Source organism: Nycticebus coucang, chromosome 8 (assembly GCF_027406575.1).
Source record: "Nycticebus coucang isolate mNycCou1 chromosome 8, mNycCou1.pri, whole genome shotgun sequence".
NCBI lineage: Eukaryota > Metazoa > Chordata > Mammalia > Primates > Lorisidae > Nycticebus > Nycticebus coucang.
The window spans coordinates 57539576-57558426 of record NC_069787.1 but is presented as its reverse complement, the minus strand read 5'-3'; the positions used below and the strand labels follow the sequence as shown (position 1 = coordinate 57558426).

General features: G+C 39.6%; 1 protein-coding gene across 1 annotated transcript in view; it reads left to right on the top strand.

Moving 5' to 3' along the window:
* The window catches only part of COL6A6 (collagen type VI alpha 6 chain), a 120177-nt gene that overhangs the window by 86286 nt on the left and 15040 nt on the right, over window positions 1-18851 (top strand). Inside the window, exons 34-36 of the mRNA XM_053600580.1 lie at window positions 9089-9191; window positions 12410-13081; window positions 16357-16450. Coding sequence (XP_053456555.1) covers window positions 9089-9191; window positions 12410-13081; window positions 16357-16450 — 869 coding nt within the window. The remainder of the gene's footprint in view (window positions 1-9088; window positions 9192-12409; window positions 13082-16356; window positions 16451-18851) is intronic.

The following is an 18851-nucleotide window of genomic DNA, read 5'->3' as shown; positions in this document are numbered from 1 at the left end:
AGCCTGGAGAAATTAAACTACTTGTCTAGGCACATACAGCTCTAAGAAATGGCAGTGTCAGGACTGGACTTAAGGTTGGCTCTTCCAGTGCTTTCCCAGGCTGCTCTCCAAGGTGCCTCTGTGTTATAAATACTGAATCAGGGTCAGGTGTGATTGCTCACCCCTCTAATCCTAGCACTTTGGGAGGCCAAAGCAAGCGGATCACCTGAGCTCAGGAGTTCAAGACCAGCCTGAGCAACAGCAAGATCCCCATATCTACTTAAAAAAAAAAAAAAAAATAGAAAAAATAGCTGCGTGTTGTGGTGGTCGCTTGTGGTCCCAGCTACTCCAGAGGCAGAGGCAACAGAATCCCTGAAACCCAGAAATTTGTGGTTGCTGTGAGCTATGATCACTCCACGGCACTCTTCCCAGGGGTGAGAAAGTAAGACTCTGTCTGTCTAAGAGAGAGAGAAAGAGAGAAAGGAAGGAAGGAAGGGAGGGAGGGGAAGGAAGGGAACAAAGGAAAAATAATCGGGGCCAGTAAACACACTTAAATAGCCAAGGAAGTGGTCATTGTTATGTGAGGATAACTGGCTGATTTCATAATTTCACCAGTTATGGAAAGATCCAAATCTTCAACCATTCCAGTTATAGCTTCTTAGATTGAGTATTATAAACTTCCTGCATAACATTCCTAAATAAATCACCTGGGATTAGACAGCTGTGGATGAGCTGCCACCTCAGCAGTGGCTCAGCGGCAAAGCTCCATTACAAAGGACCTGGGGCCCAGCAAAGCACCTTCTGGTCAGCTGTGTTGGCCGAATGAAGTGTTTTGTTCTCCATACAAGCGAAAACAGACAATAAAGAGGGCTCCAGGGAGCAGCAAAAAGGTATCAGAAAAATGCAAACTTAATAAAAAGACCAGCCATCTGAAAATTACTTCACTTAAAGAAAGGAAGGCAAAAGCCATTAAATCATTGGCTTTATTTGTGTGAAAAGTCATTCCTGGAGAAAATTAGCCAGCTGACTGCCAACTTCATAAAAGATCGTATTAGAGGAGCTAGGAGTAATAGAAATAGGGAGCCTCCAGTTAAGTTTAAGAACTTTCTGAAGGCAATTTTGACTTACTGTTGGCATGAATTAAATGGCCTAATGCAGGTGCTCAGCGTGCCACCTTCTTCTGAAGGCTTTTTATAGGGCAATCACTCAGCTGTTCAGGGTGACATCTATCTTTCCTAGAGACTGGAGCCTAGAATGAAGTGGCCTTTTGAGGCCTTTTCCACCTCTACAATTTTCTGTAAAAGTGTTGAAATAAGCAGAACAGCATTGAAATGTATTTGTCATCTGCAAAATATGGAAAGCAGTACCTTTTTTCTAGAGTTGGTGTGAAGATTAAATGATGCAACCCTGCATCCCTGCCTACTCCATAGTAAGCCCTCAAGAATGATCCCTTTTGCTTTAATCATCATTCAGCTGCTTGGTGCTAAACTAAAATCTGTTTAATAATAATGAAATCTGGATTGTAAAGGAGCTGAAACTGCTATTAGCATCATTGAAATATGTGAAAGAAAAGGCTGATATGTCAGGCTCAGAAAGAAAATGCACATGAGTTAGAAAAGATTGGGGTCAGGCTATACAAATGTAGCTGCTATGAGAAGAGGCAACTCAGAAATTCTCTAAGTGATTTTGGTTGCATAGAGTCCTCGTAATTCCCTTGTCCTGTGACTTTAGTTACAAAATAAAAGACAACTTTATGTTGTGATCTAAATAATTAAAGGCACTTGTGATAGAAACTTAAAATGACACAATTCTCCCCACCTACCAATTCAAAGGTACGTATACCGCGTATGATTTCTGAAAAAGTAGTTTGTTGTTAAACTTCTGAGTGTTCACAATCTCACTTAGAGATTGATGAATCTGATTTCTAAATTCTTCCCAGTCTACCTAAACACACTTTATTTCTTTTTGAAGGAGTACATCTCAAAAGAACAACAAGGAAGGTTTACATTCTTGATAATGACCCTCATAAATCTCAGTGGCATTGACCCCCCTACACCCCAGAGGCAGAAGAAAAGTTAGAGATGAAGTCACAATTTTTCCCAAGGTGCATTCATGCAACAGATGTTTAGTGAGCACCTCCATATACACCAGTTGCTTTCATGGGCTCTGAAGATACACAAGTAAAGGCTTACCCTGAAATTAAAGGTTGAAACTAAACAGAGTTGTCAGAAAAAGCTCAAAACAGAGGCATACCTACAAATTGGTTAGAACCCATGTTGCAGAAGAGAAATTATATTACTACTTTTCTTTGCCTTCTCTTTTCTTTTTTTCTATTTAGTCTCTTCCATTCTGCTTTACCTATGTTTAAGTTATTGTTCACTACTATTTTTAAGAACAGAACTCCAAAGTTTAATGACACAATGTATTTTTATTTGGGGGCCATATTTTATGACCCTGGTTTATTTTATACCCATATCGTGGCTTTTCTAAATCTTGATTCCTCTGAAGTAATCCAATGTAAAATTGATACCAGTGCAGATGTGAAGTGAGACTCAGCAGCAACTGTTCTGACAGCCTAGACTGATTTCCCTGTGTTCCTTAGCAAATGGACTGTGATTACTATCTTGGAAGTTTTTTATGATGGTGTGAAATTGAATGATGAGCTATGCACACATTCTGAAATAGAAGGCCATTTTTGACTGGAAAAACCTCAATTTCAACTTTGTTTTATGACTAGGATTATTCCTTTAAATTTGTTTGGCAATTTCCTCTTCCGGTGAACTTTTACTGCTTGCACCTTAAGACTCCTAATCTAGAGCAGGTCTCCTTTTTCAATGTTCTTCTAAGAAATACGTCTCCTGTTTAGGTGGGTAACATATTTTCCCTTTTATTCTGATGTTTGGCACGTAGGTTACAGTGAAACAATTCAACATAGTATTTGAATTACAGATGATTTTTATGACTAAAGAGTTGAAATGGGATGAGGGGCTTTAATGGAAAACTTTAGCATTTTGGGTACCTAACTTTTTTATTTTGAAAAGAATTTTCCTTTGCTAATATAAATTATCTGTAGAAAGAAAATTATTATTATTTTTTTGAGACAGAGTCTCACTACGTTACCCTCAATAGAGTGCTGTGGTGTCACAACTCACAGCAACCTCAAACTCTTGGGCTCATGCAATTCTCTTGCCTCAGCCTCCCTAGTAGCTGGGATTATAGGCATCCACAACACCTGGCTATTTTTTGTTGCAGCTGTCATTGTTGTTTAGCTGGCCTGGACTGGGTTTGGACCCACCACCCTAGGTGTATGTGGCTGGTGCTGTAACCACTATGCTACAGGCACTGAGCCAGAAAGAAAATTATTAATAATAACAATGATATTTTTTCTTGAGTGCATCAATTTATGAAGCTCCATGATGTTTAGAGAAGAAAGAGCAGGCTATCATCCAGAAGCATTTGCTGAATGCCCCAAATCTGTGGTCCCCACTGCCTGGGCCATGGACCAGGGGCTGCACAGCAAGAGGTGAGCAGCAGACAGGCAAGGGAGGCTTCATTTGTATTTATAGCTGCTCCACATTGCTCACATCACTGCCTGAGTTCTGCCTCCTGTCAGATCAGAGGCACCATTAGATTCTCATAGGAGTGTGAACCCTACCATTCCTCAACGTGCATGTTGAGGAATCTAGGTTGTGACTTCTTCTGAGAATCTAATGAGCACCCCGCACCCCTGCCCTGCACCCAGTCCATGGAAAAATTGTCTTCCATAAAACTGGTCCCTGGTGCCAAAGCAGTTGGGGATCACTGCTCCAAATCACCCATCTGGATGTTATGGTTGTAGACCCATCCAAGCTTATGTGTCTTTGAATGCACAGGAAAGTGAGCAATTAGAAACATGAACAATAAGACCCGTTTATTTTAAATCGCCAGCTCACATTCAATTTAAGGAATCTTTCTGTAATATGCTAACTATAATTATTCTAATGATATGTGGTAGGATGTTCTTTAAAACCACAGCTTCAAACGTTATTGAGAGAATATGTGTCCAAGGGGTGGGGTGGTGGGGGTGTTGGAGAGCACAGACCCTCTGTGGACTCTTCCTGGTAAAGCCACTGGCTAGAATCATTGAGAAAAATTATGTTGCTTTAAGTTGGCACTAATACTCATATGTTATACATAATCAAGTGTGAGTGTAAATTAACAACTGGATGACCACCAGAAATACAAAAGTTGCTACACTGTAGACATATAGAGCTGCAAAACTGGTTAGCAAATGGTAGCAATCTCTGGGAAAAATCTTGAGAAAAGCTGCTCTAAATTAAATTAGACCTCTCTGATACAAAACTACAATTATGAACATGGTTTGTACTGCCGTTTCCCATATCCCACCCACCCCTAGTACTCACTTTCCTCATCTTTGAATCGGTGGAATTGGATTACATGGTTGCTAGGTTTTTTCTACTACAAATGTTCTGTGCTTCCCAGTCCCCTACCCCCATGGATCTTGAGAGTTGTCAATAAGAAAGCTCTGGGCCCCTCCCAACTGGTCTGACCAGTGCTCTCTGGACTGACATTGGGTTTGGCTTCCAGTCAGTGACCACAATCCAAATGGAGTGAAGGCCTGATTCCCTTGAAATTGCACAGACACCTCTTAAAAATCATGGACAACGCATGGACTAACTCTTTCTCTGGTGTGTTAGCCAAGACTTTATTTAGATTTGTTTATAGACCTCCAAAACCAAATCAAATTACTTATGTATAAACATGTACATACCCTAAGACCTTATTATGAAGATCTAGAGACAAGGTGTCCTCCTGTCCTGAGTTCAGGGAAGCAGCCTCTGTTTTTACTACCTGGACATACAATTCAGCATTTTTTCTAAGGATCCATTTGCACAAAGAATCAACGAGCAATGCAGATTTTACTGAGATACTGAGTCATGAGGACATGCCATAGCGTAAGGCATTGCATTCCACCACAAAAGGTCCAGTTTGTGTCAACACCACCCTGTTCTTTCTTCACTACCCTGTCATCACAGGGTTGTTTTCTTGTTTGTTTTGTTTTAGTTTTCATAGCACACAATGCTTATTTTCCTTCCTTTTTGTTTCTCCTCCCTCTGGCTTTCCAGGGCACTGTTCATTCCTTTTTTGATGTATATGTATCTAGAACAGCAGTTCTCACTCTGTGGGTCACGACCCCTTTGGGGATTGAATGACCCTTTCACAGGGGTCTTCTAAGACCATCCTGCATATAAAATATTTACATTACGATTCATAACAGTAGCAAAATTACAGTTATGAAGTAGCAACGAAAATAATTTTATGGTTGGGGGTCACCACAACATGAGGAACTGTATTAAAGAGTCACAGCATTAGAGAGGTTTAGAACCACTGATCTAGAAAGTTAGCTAAAGACTTCAGTTATCACATATCCTCTCAGAGACTTCCCCCCTAATCTAGTCAACTAATGGAGGCAAAGGCCATGTCTTCCAGAGAGGAATACTGCTGAGCACAGATTTCTCCGTCTATTATGCACAGAAGAATAAAAAATGGGCAGAAACAAAGATCGGTCTCAGGAAAAGTTGCTCTCTGCTCCCAGTTTTTCTTGCTGCTCAGTCCATGAGACAGAATGTGGCCAGCCTACAGCTATATTGGTCTTTACCTCTAAAAACAGACTCACTGCCCTCAGGACCCCAGTGCCAAATTCCTAAGAGAATGGGCCGGATCAACTCAGATGTCCATGGTTTTTAATAACTATCTAAAAATTTCTACCCTAAATTTGCATTTCTGGAGGGATAGCTCTTAGATAAAACAAGGTAGAAAATTTACACCTCAAATGCATAGAACTCTGATTTCAAACCTAAATGCTATTATTTACTAAGCCAAAGAAAGGCCTAAGTAGGAAGCAAAATTGTCATAGGTGAAGTTTGAGAATTAATAAGTCTTTGCCTTCTCCACTGTAAAAGTTCCAAGGGATTTTTAGATGCAGAGAGGGAGATGCCCTTACAAATGAAGATTTCCTTTGTAGATGTAAATTTCTTTTACAAAAAAGAATCTTAACTAAAAATAGGCAGTTTCTTAACTCTGCCTGTACTTTTTTTTTCTTTTCTTTTTTTTTCTGTAGTTTTTTGTCGGAGCTGGGTTTAAACCCACCACCTCCAGCATATGGTGCTGGTGCCCTACCCCTTTGAGCTACAGGCACTGCCCTGCCTGTACTTTTTTAACTAAATTACAGTCAGCCCTCTGTATCCATGGGTTCTACATTCACAGACTCAAGAAACTAAAGAGGGAAGATAATCAAAAATAAGTGATTACAAGACAATAAAGATGAATGCAGTATAACAGTTATTTGCATAGTATTTACATGGTATTAGGTATTGTAAGTGATGTCTAGATGACTTATTTGCATATGCTTTAAGTATGCAAATACTACGTTGTTTTATATAAGAGAGTTGAGTATACATGCTTTTGGTATCCATGGGAGTTTCTGGAACCAATCCTTCTAGAATACTGAGGGATGACTCTGAGTTCAGAGTGAAGTCCATCAACAAGTAGGGCAGAAAAAGCTGCTTTCAAGCAAGACTAAGATGACTTTCACTATTGTTCTGACTTTAGGATTTTGACCAAAGCACCTGGCTGGACAAGGTGGCTCCTGCCTATAATCTCAGTATTTTGAGAGGCCACGGCAGGATCACTTGAAGCCAGGAGTTCAAGACCTGGGTGGGCAACATAGTGAGACCCCCATCTCTAAAATATTTTTTTTTGTAAAGCCAGACATGGTAGCATGCCTGTAGTCTGAGCTACTCAGGAGGCTGAGGTAGAAGGTTCACTTGAGCCCAGGAGTTTGAGATTCTGCAACCCAGCCTGAGAGAGACAGTGAGACACTATCTCTAAAAAATAATAATAAGCAGGGAGGAGGTAGAGGGTTGGGAGGGTCATGGTATATGGCACACCTCTTGGGAGTGGGACATAATTGTAAGAGGGAGTTTACCTAACAGATGTAATCAGTATAACCTAATTTTTTGTACCTTCAATGAATCCCGAACAATTAAAAAAAAAAAAAAAAAAGCAGGCCCTTTTGATCAAAGTGCCCAAGTTCTAGAAATAGCTGTTTTGGTTTTTTGAATGTCTTTGACATGGAAAAGTAATCAAAAAGGTTAGTAAATTTAGAGTAGGCAAAGGAGAATAAAAAGAGAAGGTACTAAGTTGTCAATGTGTTTTTTTCCCTCATCAATTAGTTACTTAAGCTTTTTCTTAGTCTTTTAGTAACCTCTGCATGCCAACCAAAAATACGTCCCATTATTTCAGAAGTGTTAGGATTCCCCCCTTTTTTGCCAAAGTGCCCTATAGATGAGCAATTTTTTTAGGTTAAATCTTCCCCATGGTAACCACTGTAACTCTAAGTTATTTTTGGTAAGGTTCACCCATTTCCCTAGAAAAGCACAAGTCCCAAGGTGGAAGACTCCTTAGATTCAGATGAACCCACAATTCTGTCTTCTTGTAACCTTACCTTTGTATTGAGCCAAGTCTGCTTTCTGCCTGATCAGTCAGACAGCTGAAGTCTCTAACTGGATCCAATATGATCTTGGACCCAGCCCACTCTAAAACTTGCTCAAATAAACTCAAAAAGTTCAAACACAAGTTAATGGAGATTAAATCCAAGAGAGAATTTGCCCACACCCCCAGTAGCTGTGAGAGACCAGTGAACACAAGGGGCCTGGTGGGTACCTTTGGTTGGTCAGTGTTCCTGAGAGTCACTGGAAGTCTACTTTGGAGCCTTCTGATGCTAAACTGTTAAAACATTAGGCAAATTGAATTTTACAGCGTTTAAATGAGCAAAGAACAATTTGAAAATCAGGCAGCCCTCGAAACTAGAAGTTCAGAGAGCTGTGCTTTACAATGTGGATAGACAGCATTTATGGATAGAAAATGGAAGGTGAGGTACAAAAACGGCTTCATGGAACATGGCCTGATCAGTTGGCTCCCTATAATCATCTGAGACTCCGCTATTTGTAACAAAACCATAGTCTAAATTAGGCTTTCGGTTAGTTTATGCACTATGTCAGGTTGCAGTTTGTTACATGAGGCCTTAAAGTATGAAGGTGTCCTCAGGCCAAATTTAGTTTAATTTAACACCATCCCTGGCCCAATCAGCTCTAGAAGAGAAACAGAGTTACCCCATGTAAAAACATCCTCCCAAGTTCTATGTGTAGGATTAAGTATGGGAGGAAAACTTCCGACGGAAAGAGAGAAGTTGTTACCTTAAGACAGTAGGATCACAGGAGAAAACTAAAATGTCATCTCACCCATCCCTTAGGCATTAGATAGGATCATATCTATGATTTTTCTTCAGCTATCAATTATCTCTGAGTTAATCTAATTCATCATTCTTGATTATTTGGAGCCGCCTTCTCCCTGCTCTCACTACCATCAAACTCCCCAGGTAGGTCACTAACCATGGGGCCAGCTGGAAAATGTTGGGGAGTTGTTTACTGCCTGGTCATGGGTCTGAGTGCCTTTGAAAGCCAGCTTTGATGGCTAGTTCACAGTGGAAACCTAAAGATAGTTCTAAAAAGCATCCTTTGATTGCACAAGGTTTTCTGGGACTTAGCGGGAAGGGGAGCTCTCTGATCCTCTTCCTTAATGACTTCAGTGTCCAGTGTCTTTTGATTAGCCCTTTACCTTCCATTGAGCTTTCAGCTTTTCTCATGTATAAAGTGGGATTGACGAACATAAAAACTAACTCACTGGGTTGTTGGAATAACAGAATATAATGTGCTCTCTGTTCCTTACTGACCCCCATGGCACCCACTCTGTGCCAGTAAGTGCTTTACAATTTTGAACTCATTCAATGCTCACTGTAGTCCTATTGGGAAGTAGTCATATTCTCATCTTACAGATGAGGAAACAGGCAAGGTAACATGTCATACAGCCAGAGAGTGAAGGGTGACGCCCAGGCAGAGCTCGCAGTCCTGCTGGTGGGCAGCACTTCCCCGGATGCTGTAGAGGAGCAGTGCTGCCCCCTCCTGATCTCACTTCTCTAAACAGTCCTGGGAAGTTCTTGAAGTCCTACCCACTAAGCTCTACCTTGTCTTGCTTCTGCTTCTTGCAGATTGACGACACTGGCACATTTCAAGTAATAGTGGTTCCCTCTGGAGCTGGAGCCAACGACACAGCAGCGATCGAGAGACTGCAGCGGTGCACTTTCTGCTATGGTAAGACCCACAGAAGATAATTTGGTCCAGTCTGTTGAGCACATTGAGTCACCACTGGCAGAAGCAGCTGGAATTTTGCAGCAAGGATGTATGTGGCCTTGGGAAGACATCTCAGGGGCTCTGGGTGCAACCTGCCACACCGCACCTTCCACAGAGGGAGCCCCTCACCTCAGCAAGAGGAGTCTCCTTTTCGAAGCCCCCCACCCCCAGAAGAGCCATGTTCCAGTCCTCTTTATTTACTCTGGCTTCCAGGAAATACTAATGATTTTTAGATTAACTCTTTGCCAAGTTTTTCATGCTACAAAGTATATTTATGTGTTTTCTAAATCTCAAATGTTCACAGCCCCAAAGAAATGATTTACAGCAATTCAGCACCCTCCTACCTTCTTGGGGATGTTTTTTTTTTTTTTTTTTAGTATAAAAGAAGTAGAAAATTGAATAAATACATGCATTTCTTATTGAAAACATGGCTTATGGACTCATACATTTTTGTTTTGTTGCAACAGGGCCTCCCTCTGTTGCTCAGGCTGGGATGCAAGATCACAGCTAACTGCAACCCTCGAACTCCTGGGCTCAAGAGATCCTCTCACCTTGTCTTCTCAAATATCTAGGACAACAAGTGCATGCCACTACACCTGGCTAATTTTAATAATTTTTTTGTAGAGACCAGGTATCTCTCCCCATGCTGCCCATCCTGGTCTCGAATTTCTAGGCTCAAAAGATCCTCCATCTCTGTCTCCTAAAGTGCTGGGATTTCAGTCATGAGCTACACCCAGCTGGACTCACAAATATTAATCATCAAAAATACTTGCAATGTTGATTGTTTATAGCATTTTATACATAATCTATAGGTCTAACTAGAAAACTGGACTATAATCTTCCATTTGAGTGTTCTAATAATTATGAAGATGGTGGAAACCCCTGAGGCTATTGCGGGCTATAATAGCTAAGAGATATCAAGCATTTACTTATAAGCCATGCACCCTTCTAATTGCTTGATATCAATGATAGTGATGATGACAGTTAATACTTAAGCTATCGTGCTTATCATAATCCAAGCACTATTTTAATCCCTTTAAATGAATTATGTCATTCAATCCTTATAATCACCCTTAAACATTTGAACTATTATTAGCTCCATTTTACAAATAGAGAAAATGAAGCTTAGCACAATGTACTAATTTGCTCAGAGCCTCGCAGCCAGACCAAGCCCAAGATGGCTGCTGGCTCTAAACTGCCCATAGTTGATGAAGAACAGAAGTCACTTCCTTCTGTTCCTTGAAGCTTTCCATTTGAGCCTGAATAGAATGCTCTCTTCCCTTCTCCTTGTGAATCAGTGAGAAGCTAATGCTTGCCATCTGAATGACCTCACAGGGAGGTTGTAATTCTGGGGGAGAATTAGGAATTCTGGTCTTATAAATAACCCTTCTTTTTTTCTGTCTTCCCCTCTGCTCCCTTCTCCCCTGTTCCCACCTTTTTTTTTTACTCTTGCTCTCTTGCTGTCTGGATAGCACTGGCAATCTTACTTAAAGTAGTTAAAGTACTAACCATGCTATGGAGAGATACATCCCACCCTATATATTCTCAGTTGCTCATTCAAACAAGTCAGTTAGGACAGTGTGCTGGTATGTTGCATAGTCAGAAATTACACATGTGTGACTTGGGTAGATTTTGGCTCCATTTCTTGGCTTAAACCCTTGTTTTGTCTCTCAGGCATATAATGGAAGATATTTTGGCTGTCATCTACTGCAATTAGAAAACCCACAAAACTGAGCAAATGGGAAGCCTGCTGTCCCTAATTTTGGAAACTGCTTTACACACAGGTGGCTGTTCTGTCATCTGACCATTATATAGGGTTATAAAATTTTACTAAATTTCAATAAGGGGACCATAATTTATCCAGAGTCACATCTTTATTGAGTCCATGAATAAGACTGAAGTTCAGAGTTTGCTACATCCCCTAGGATTGGCATCCTGGCCATTAATCTTTCATCTAATAGCTTTTATTCATGGTCCATGCTGGAATCTAAGTACCAAGTCATTCTATTTCTCTTCCTTCTTTTTGGTTTTTAAAGAGGCCATTCTCATCCTAATCATCAATTATAATTAAAAACCTAGGATTATAGAATGTCAGCCCTGGAAGAGATCTCTAGGTGAATCTAGTCCTATCACCTAATTATGCAGAAGCACTGTGCAGAATTAAGGCCCAGTGGTGACTTGGCTAGAGGCACGTGGCATGTTTATTACTTATACAGAACCTAGGTATCCCAGTTTTTAGAGGAAGGGGTCTCCCTACCACTATACTACATGGCCTCCTATTTAACAATAAAACACTGACTTCATACATGGAAACTCTTAGACATATTACTGTATCCCTGGGAAAAATGATTTTACTCTCATGGCTTCACTTCTTCTATAAAATTAGAAGATTATATGACCACTAAGATCCTTCCATTTTGAATTATTTAAAAAATTTTTCTGAATAGTCACTATTGTCAGATTTAATAAAATTGCCTATTTTTATTACTATGCCTTCTTTTGTTAAATGATATATAAATACTTATAAAAACCTCATATTTTATGAAAGTACATTAATGTCCAGTATTTATTTTCATTCAACAAACATGTATTGAGCTTTCAACTAATAAGTGCTATGGAGAGACAAAGATGGGCAGTAGCTTGGTCCTTTGGTACACATACACCTTGAGTTATAAACTTTTGTTTACATTGAAATAAAAAATACATTGCCTTTTTTCACTTTCTCTTTTTAAGAAGATTACTTTTTCATAGAGCAATGTGAGCATGGTGATAAGGGCCATTAGTCTGATCAGTATATTGTCAGTCCAGAGAGATCAGTAGCTTTCACGTTGTGACGCAGTATATTCTTGCAGTGTATGAGATATATTGTCTACTTGAAACATTATAAACTTAAGAGGAAGCCAAGATTAAACTTTTGTTGAAAACAGCCTAATTTTTAAAAGTCTGATAGCATTAGTAAATGGAGTTCAAGACACAGGCTCAATGTAAAAATCTGTCCATTTTGGAGATAGATGCAAGCCACGTGCTAGGAAATCTTCCTGTTGTTGATATTAAAGTCATTTTGTAGATATTTTAAGATCAAAGACTGTGTAGTATCCAAACATCAAAATACTTGAAATGCTATCTTTCCTCTTCTGTCCATTTCTTCTGAGTAACATTGAGTGACTTTTGGTTCCCAGATATATGCAACCCAGATGCCTCTTGTGACCAAGCCAGACCACCCGCTGTACAGTCTTATGTGGACGCTGCTTTTCTTCTAGATAGCTCCCGGAATGTGGGAAGTGCCGAGTTTGAAGACATAAGAGGCTTCCTGGGAGCCCTGTTAGATCACTTTGAAATCACTCCAGAGCCAAAAACCTCTGTCACTGGAGATCGGGTGGCCCTATTGAGCCATGCTCCCCCCAACTTCCTACCCAACACTCACAAGAGTCCTGTCAGAACTGAGTTCAACCTTACCACCTACAGGAGTAAGCGCCTCATGAAGAGGCACGTGGAGGAATCAGTTCGACAACTAAATGGAGATGCTTATATTGGTCATGCCTTACATTGGACTCTGGACAACATCTTTTTAAGTGCACCCAATCTGAGAAGAAACAAAGTCATATTTGTGATATCGGCTGGGAAAACCAGTCACTTGGATGAGGAAACTTTAAAGAAAGAATCTTTGAGAGCTAAATGTCAGGGGTATGCCCTATTTGTGTTTTCCCTTGGTCCTACTTGGAATGACAAAGAACTGGAAGATCTAGCCAGCCACCCTTTGGATCACCACTTGGTCCAGCTTGGCCGAATTCATAAACCTGACCACAGATATGGTGTGAAGTTTGTGAAGTCCTTTATAAACTCCATCAGGCGTAAGTCAGAAAATCTGTTCTTTCTTGCATATTGAGAGTATACTTTGTATTATTCCCCCCGCAAAAAAAAAAAAAGTGTTGATAAGCTGACATGGCTTCTAGGGAAACTACTGTCTGTCTTCAAGGGCACTGCAAGGTCTGAAAGGAAAATGTCTAATGATAGATAGTGGAAGGGAGGGAACCTCTGATTCCTATTTAATTTTATGGCTTTTTTTTTTAATGCCTCCGGTTTCTATGGAGAAGCAATCATAACAAGCCGCTATTCACACATCTGTCTTGCATGTAGCCATGTAGTCTGGGGATGTGAATCACTGCCTGGACTTCAGCTACAAAGTAGAGCCGCTTGCCATGTAACATTAGCACACTGCCCTTTGGTGGAAAGTTTCAGCACTTCACATGCCAAAAGAGAGAACAGCAAAAAAATTAAACAATTCTTGGCTTTGCTTTTATAAATTCTTAAAGCAGAGTTTGAAGTGTCAGGGGATAGCATTTTACCTGTCAGAATGAAAGATACAGCCTTACAAAATTTTCTTAGCCTCGTTAATGACTTTTTACAATGCCAGTAATTAGTGTAACTGGTGCCCATAAAAAAGAAATGTGGGCTGTATTTCTTGGATTGAGCTTACTTTGAAAATATGCAATCCATTTTGAATGCAACAGGATGCATGAAAAGAAACCATGTCCTGATATGACTCTGAAGGTTAAAGAGCGCTTGGTAGGATTTGTGAACGTTTTCATGGTGAATGATCCCTTGGATCCAGATACAGAAAAGTGAACACACAAGCCAACGAGCACCTAGTGCATCTCAAGTGAGGTCCTGACTGTGTTTCAAACTTGTCACTCATGTTACATGTTAAGACCAGTTAAGTTTGTAAAGACACTAACTGATCAGTGCAGGTAAGGTGTCAGGAGCTTGAAGATTGTTTGGTGGGGCCAGCGTTGTGTCCTCTGTTCCTCTGCTAATCGAATTGAGTCTAAGACTAGTAGTACCAGCATCACCTGGGAGCTTACTAGAAATGCAGAATCTCAGGCTCCACCCAAGACGTTCTGAACCAGAATCTTCATTTTTATCCACATTCCCAGGTGATTCATATGCACGGTATAGAATAAGTAGGGGAGAAATAAACCCCCAGAAGAAAATTTATGGGGATGTTTTCTGGAACAGGAACCAGAAAGAAAAGCTAGCAGAAAAGAAGGTGAAAAACAGGGGCTTGGTTGGGCGGTGCCTGTGGCTCAAGAATTAGGGCACTGGCCCAATATACCGGGGGTGGCAGGTTCGAACCTGGCCCTGGCCAAGACTGCAAAACAAACAAACAGGGGCTTGGAATCATTTTGAGGGAAGTGATCGCAAGGCATTTGTGAAGATAAAACAAAGGAATGCCCTGAAAGACTGATAATCTTGTAAAGAAATATTCCCTGTGAGCAAGAAGTTGGAAGGAAGTCTAAGGATGGCATTTCCTTCCTCAATTCTGCCAAATTTTTGGTGGTGTTTCATGGTAATTAGCCAAATTATATGATTAGATAAATGGCAACCAAGGAAAGAGAAAGAGATGTTTTAAGAAAAAGGTACTCAGAGCACATGAGAGATGCATAAACTTCTTTTGAAAATTTTTACTGTAACCATGGCAACAGTTACATACTAATTCACTAGAACTTAGGATATCTAGAATGTATCAATCTTTAAAATATAGGTTATAAAAGTCAAGTCAAAAAAGACTGTGCAATCACGTTCAAACCACATGCTTACTTCTATAGCAGGCCCACATTTTCATACTCATTCAACATTAACATATGTTTGGCTCCTACTCTCAGCCACTCACTGTTTATGTACTAGGTATTGAGAAGTGACCAGAATCAACACAGTTTATAAAAAAAGCAAAATTTTTAAAAATTTGATACTTAGGATTAGATAAAAAATAAAAAATCAGACATAAAATAAGGGTAGCATCAGTCTACCACCCAGGCCAGCAGATCACACACTACCTATGCTAGCAGCTCTGGAGATAGTGCTGTGTCACAGCCCAAGACAGACCTGCTACTTATAATGACCTTAGATTACAAGGAAGACATTCAATTGTGTTCAATAAATCTGTTCAATGTAATGTTTCAAGGAAATACATAGTACATTTTTAAAGATTCTCAGGCTGGGCATGGTGACTCATACCTGTAATCCTAGCAATTTAGGAGGCCAGGGCAGGAGGGGATTCCTTCAGCTCAGGAGTTTGAGACAAGCCTGACCAAGAGTGACACCCTGTCACTATTAAAAATAGAAAAATCAGCCAGGCATTGTGGGGGATGTAGTCTCAGCTACTCAGGAGACTGAGGCAAGAGGATCACTCAAACCCAAAAGTATGAGGTTACTGTGAGCCAAGCTGATGCCATGGCACTCTAACCTGGGCAACAAAGTAAGATTCTATCTCAAAAAATAATAATAATAAAATAAAAATAAAAACATAAAGGGTCCCATCAACAAAATGGCTTTCTTAAGTGGCATAAACAAGTATGCTTTTATTATGAAAAATTAATACAATTCCAAATGAAATAAGCTGCTAATGAATTAAACTCAAGATAGTGTTTACTAAATGTTACTTTTGTAGTGATTCACAGACCATAAAGGGAATATCTTTTTCCCTTTGCATTTTGATATTGCAAAAGAGCAAATAAAAAATAACTATTCTGATTAGTTTATATTAGTTAAAATCCAGACCATTAGGACTGGCTCATGATAGCTCCTCTAAAGGTTGACCAACTTTAGCAGGTAAGAACATCTTAGGCTGGGCACAGTGACTCATGCCTATAATCCCAGCACTTTGAGAGTCTGAGGCAGGAGGATCATTTGAGGTCAAGAGTTTGAGACCAGCCTGAGCAACATAGTGAGACCTCATCTCTACAAAAAATTTCAAAAATTAGCCTGGCATGGGGCACATATCTGCAATTCCAGCTACCCAGGAGACTGAGGCAAGAGGATTGCTTGAGCCCAGGAGTTTGAGTTTGCAGTGAGCTATGGTGATGCCAGTGCACTGTAGCCTAGGCAATAGAGTAAAACACTGTCTCAAAAATAATTTTAAAAATTAGTTGAATTTACCTGTGAATTCAAAAGTAGTGTGTTTTCTAAATTCATTTTTAGAGGTTTCCTTGAGAAATCTGCTTTTATTTTTTTCTGACCACCTTAGTTGGTATCTTTCTTTAATAAGTATTTCTTGGTATACAGAGAAGATTGCAGTAATGCTAACAGCCATGAATAAGAGACTCATCATAGACTTTTCTCTTCCTAGGTGCAATCAACAAATATCCACCAATACACTTCAAAACAAAGTGCAATAGACTCAGCTCTCCAGATCCAAAGCAGCCTCCACGACAGTCTCAAAGGTATTGTCCGTTTGGTGTCATTTGATGAATGAATGTACCTCCTCCTCTTTTCTCTATCTCCTCCTCCTTCTTTGTTTCCTCCTCCATCAAAGATCTGTTGCTACATGATATTAAAATATAAATCAAAGGAACAGATACAATTTTAAAAATGACCAGGTTGATCTGAAAAATAATCGAATCTTTTTTTAATGAAAAATCTGTTAAAATAAAACACCCAAGTGGGACATCCAGTAGCAGTGAACATACCTAATGACCAGATCTTGGTTTCTTTTTTTTTTTTTTTTTTCGTAGAGACAGAGTCTCACTTTATGGCCCTCGGTAGAGTGCCATGGCATCACACAGCTCACAGCAACCTCCAACTCCTGGGCCTAAGCGATTCTCTTGCCTCAGCCTCCCGAGTAGCTGGGACAGATCTTGGTTTCTAAATACCATTAAAAGTAACCACAGTTTCTTAGAGAAAGTCCTAACTCAGCAGAGAAGGTACAATGTTAGCCTGGAGCAAGTTGTTATGCCAGAAGGTCAGAAGATATTTCAAAACTAACAATGGCATGTCATGTCAGGAGAACAAAGTAGTTATCTCGAAAGGATTCCCACTGTCCCAATTTTAGATAATTTGATCATCAGAAACAATAATGATGGCAACAAATTATAATATATTGAATTTTAAAAATATAAGTCTATATAGATATGGGAAAATGGAGGAAGGGAAGAAAAGTTTTCTTTATATAAGAATTCTAGCTAATAAATAAATGTAGAAGAAATGGTAGAATTAGAAAATCACCAATTTGTAATCCACATATAAAAATAATATTAATAACAAATGTAATAACTGATTATTAAGATGCTAAAACCATTGTGTGACAGGTTGTTGGGAGCAGGCTGTTTAAACAGTCCCAAAGAACCATGCCCATATTATTAATTGTAAAGAGAGACATGTGCTTTTATGTGGTGAGATCTGGCAGTACCACTTAAACCAAGTTCTGATATTAGGTGCCTCCTGAGGTGATACCACGAGAGATATGCAGCACCACCTGTATGAGCCTTTTGTAAGAAGCTCATGACAGGATGTTTGACCTAAGTCTAGTAACGAGGAAACCCTTGGACAATTCCAGAATCTAGAATGGTCTTCAGAACACCTCACTTATACTCTTCATAGATTTCACATCATGAAGAATAGAGGGACATTGCAGTGCTGTTCTATAATGTAAGGAACTAAAGAGTCCAAACAGCTGAACGGACTTCTATGAGCCTTAATTGGATTCTAGATAAGAAACAAAAAGACATTTGGGGAACAATTAGGGAAATTGGAGTATGAACAACATGTTGAATGATATCATTGAGTCCACGTGGACATCGTGTAGGTGGTAATAGTACCACGTTTATGCAAAAGAATGTCTTTGTTCTTGAGGTGCTGAAGTATTTAAGATTAACTTACACGATGGCTGTGACCTACTTTCAGGTGATTTTCCTAAAGGGAAGTAGGATGGTGTCTCTAGGTGTAACATACACAGATATGCATATATGCATACACTTACATACGCACTTAGTGAGTGGTAAGGTGGTAACATAATCTAGGCTAAAGGTATATAGGTGTTTATGGTTCTGTTCTTTCTTTCTTTCTTTTTTTTTTTTTTTTGAGACAGAGTCTCACTTAGTAACCCTCGGTAGAGTACCGTAGCATCACAGCTCACAGCAACCTCCAAATCCTTGGACTTAGGCAATTCTCCTGCCTCAGCCTCCCCAGTAGCTGGGACTACAGGCACCTGCCACAATGCCCAGCTATTTTTTTGTTGCAGTTTGGTCGGCACTGGGTTACCCACCACCCTCGGTATATGGGGCCGGCATCTTACCCACTAAGCCACAGGCACTGCCCGGTACAATTTTCAAAATAAAAAATAACTTGTAAAACTCAATGAAGGATTAAACAAGATAACTGACACATCTGAAGAGAAACATAACAAACTAGAAAAAGCTGAAGAAATTATTGAGAATGCATAATAATAAATATAAGAGGTTTCAAGACAGAACTGAATGGAAATATCTAAACTACTTCTGATTGGAATTCTAGAACTATAAAATGGAAATAATAAATGAGAGATATTCAAATACATAAAGCATTGATCATTTTTCAGAACTTATGAAAGACACAGATTTACAGATGAAGAACAGACGAGATATAAAAGACAGGATAAATACATAGAAAGCAATGGTTAAACATGGTGTAGGGAAATGTAAAGCAAGGCAAAGAAAATTTAAAAACAACCAAAGAGAAAGATCAGATTATCTACAAAGATATCATAATTAGTCTGTGTAGCTGAATTGTCAAGCTCAACAGCAAAAGCCACAAAACTATTGAGTATCCTTAAACTAGTGAGAGAAATTTTGCCAACTTAGAAAAATT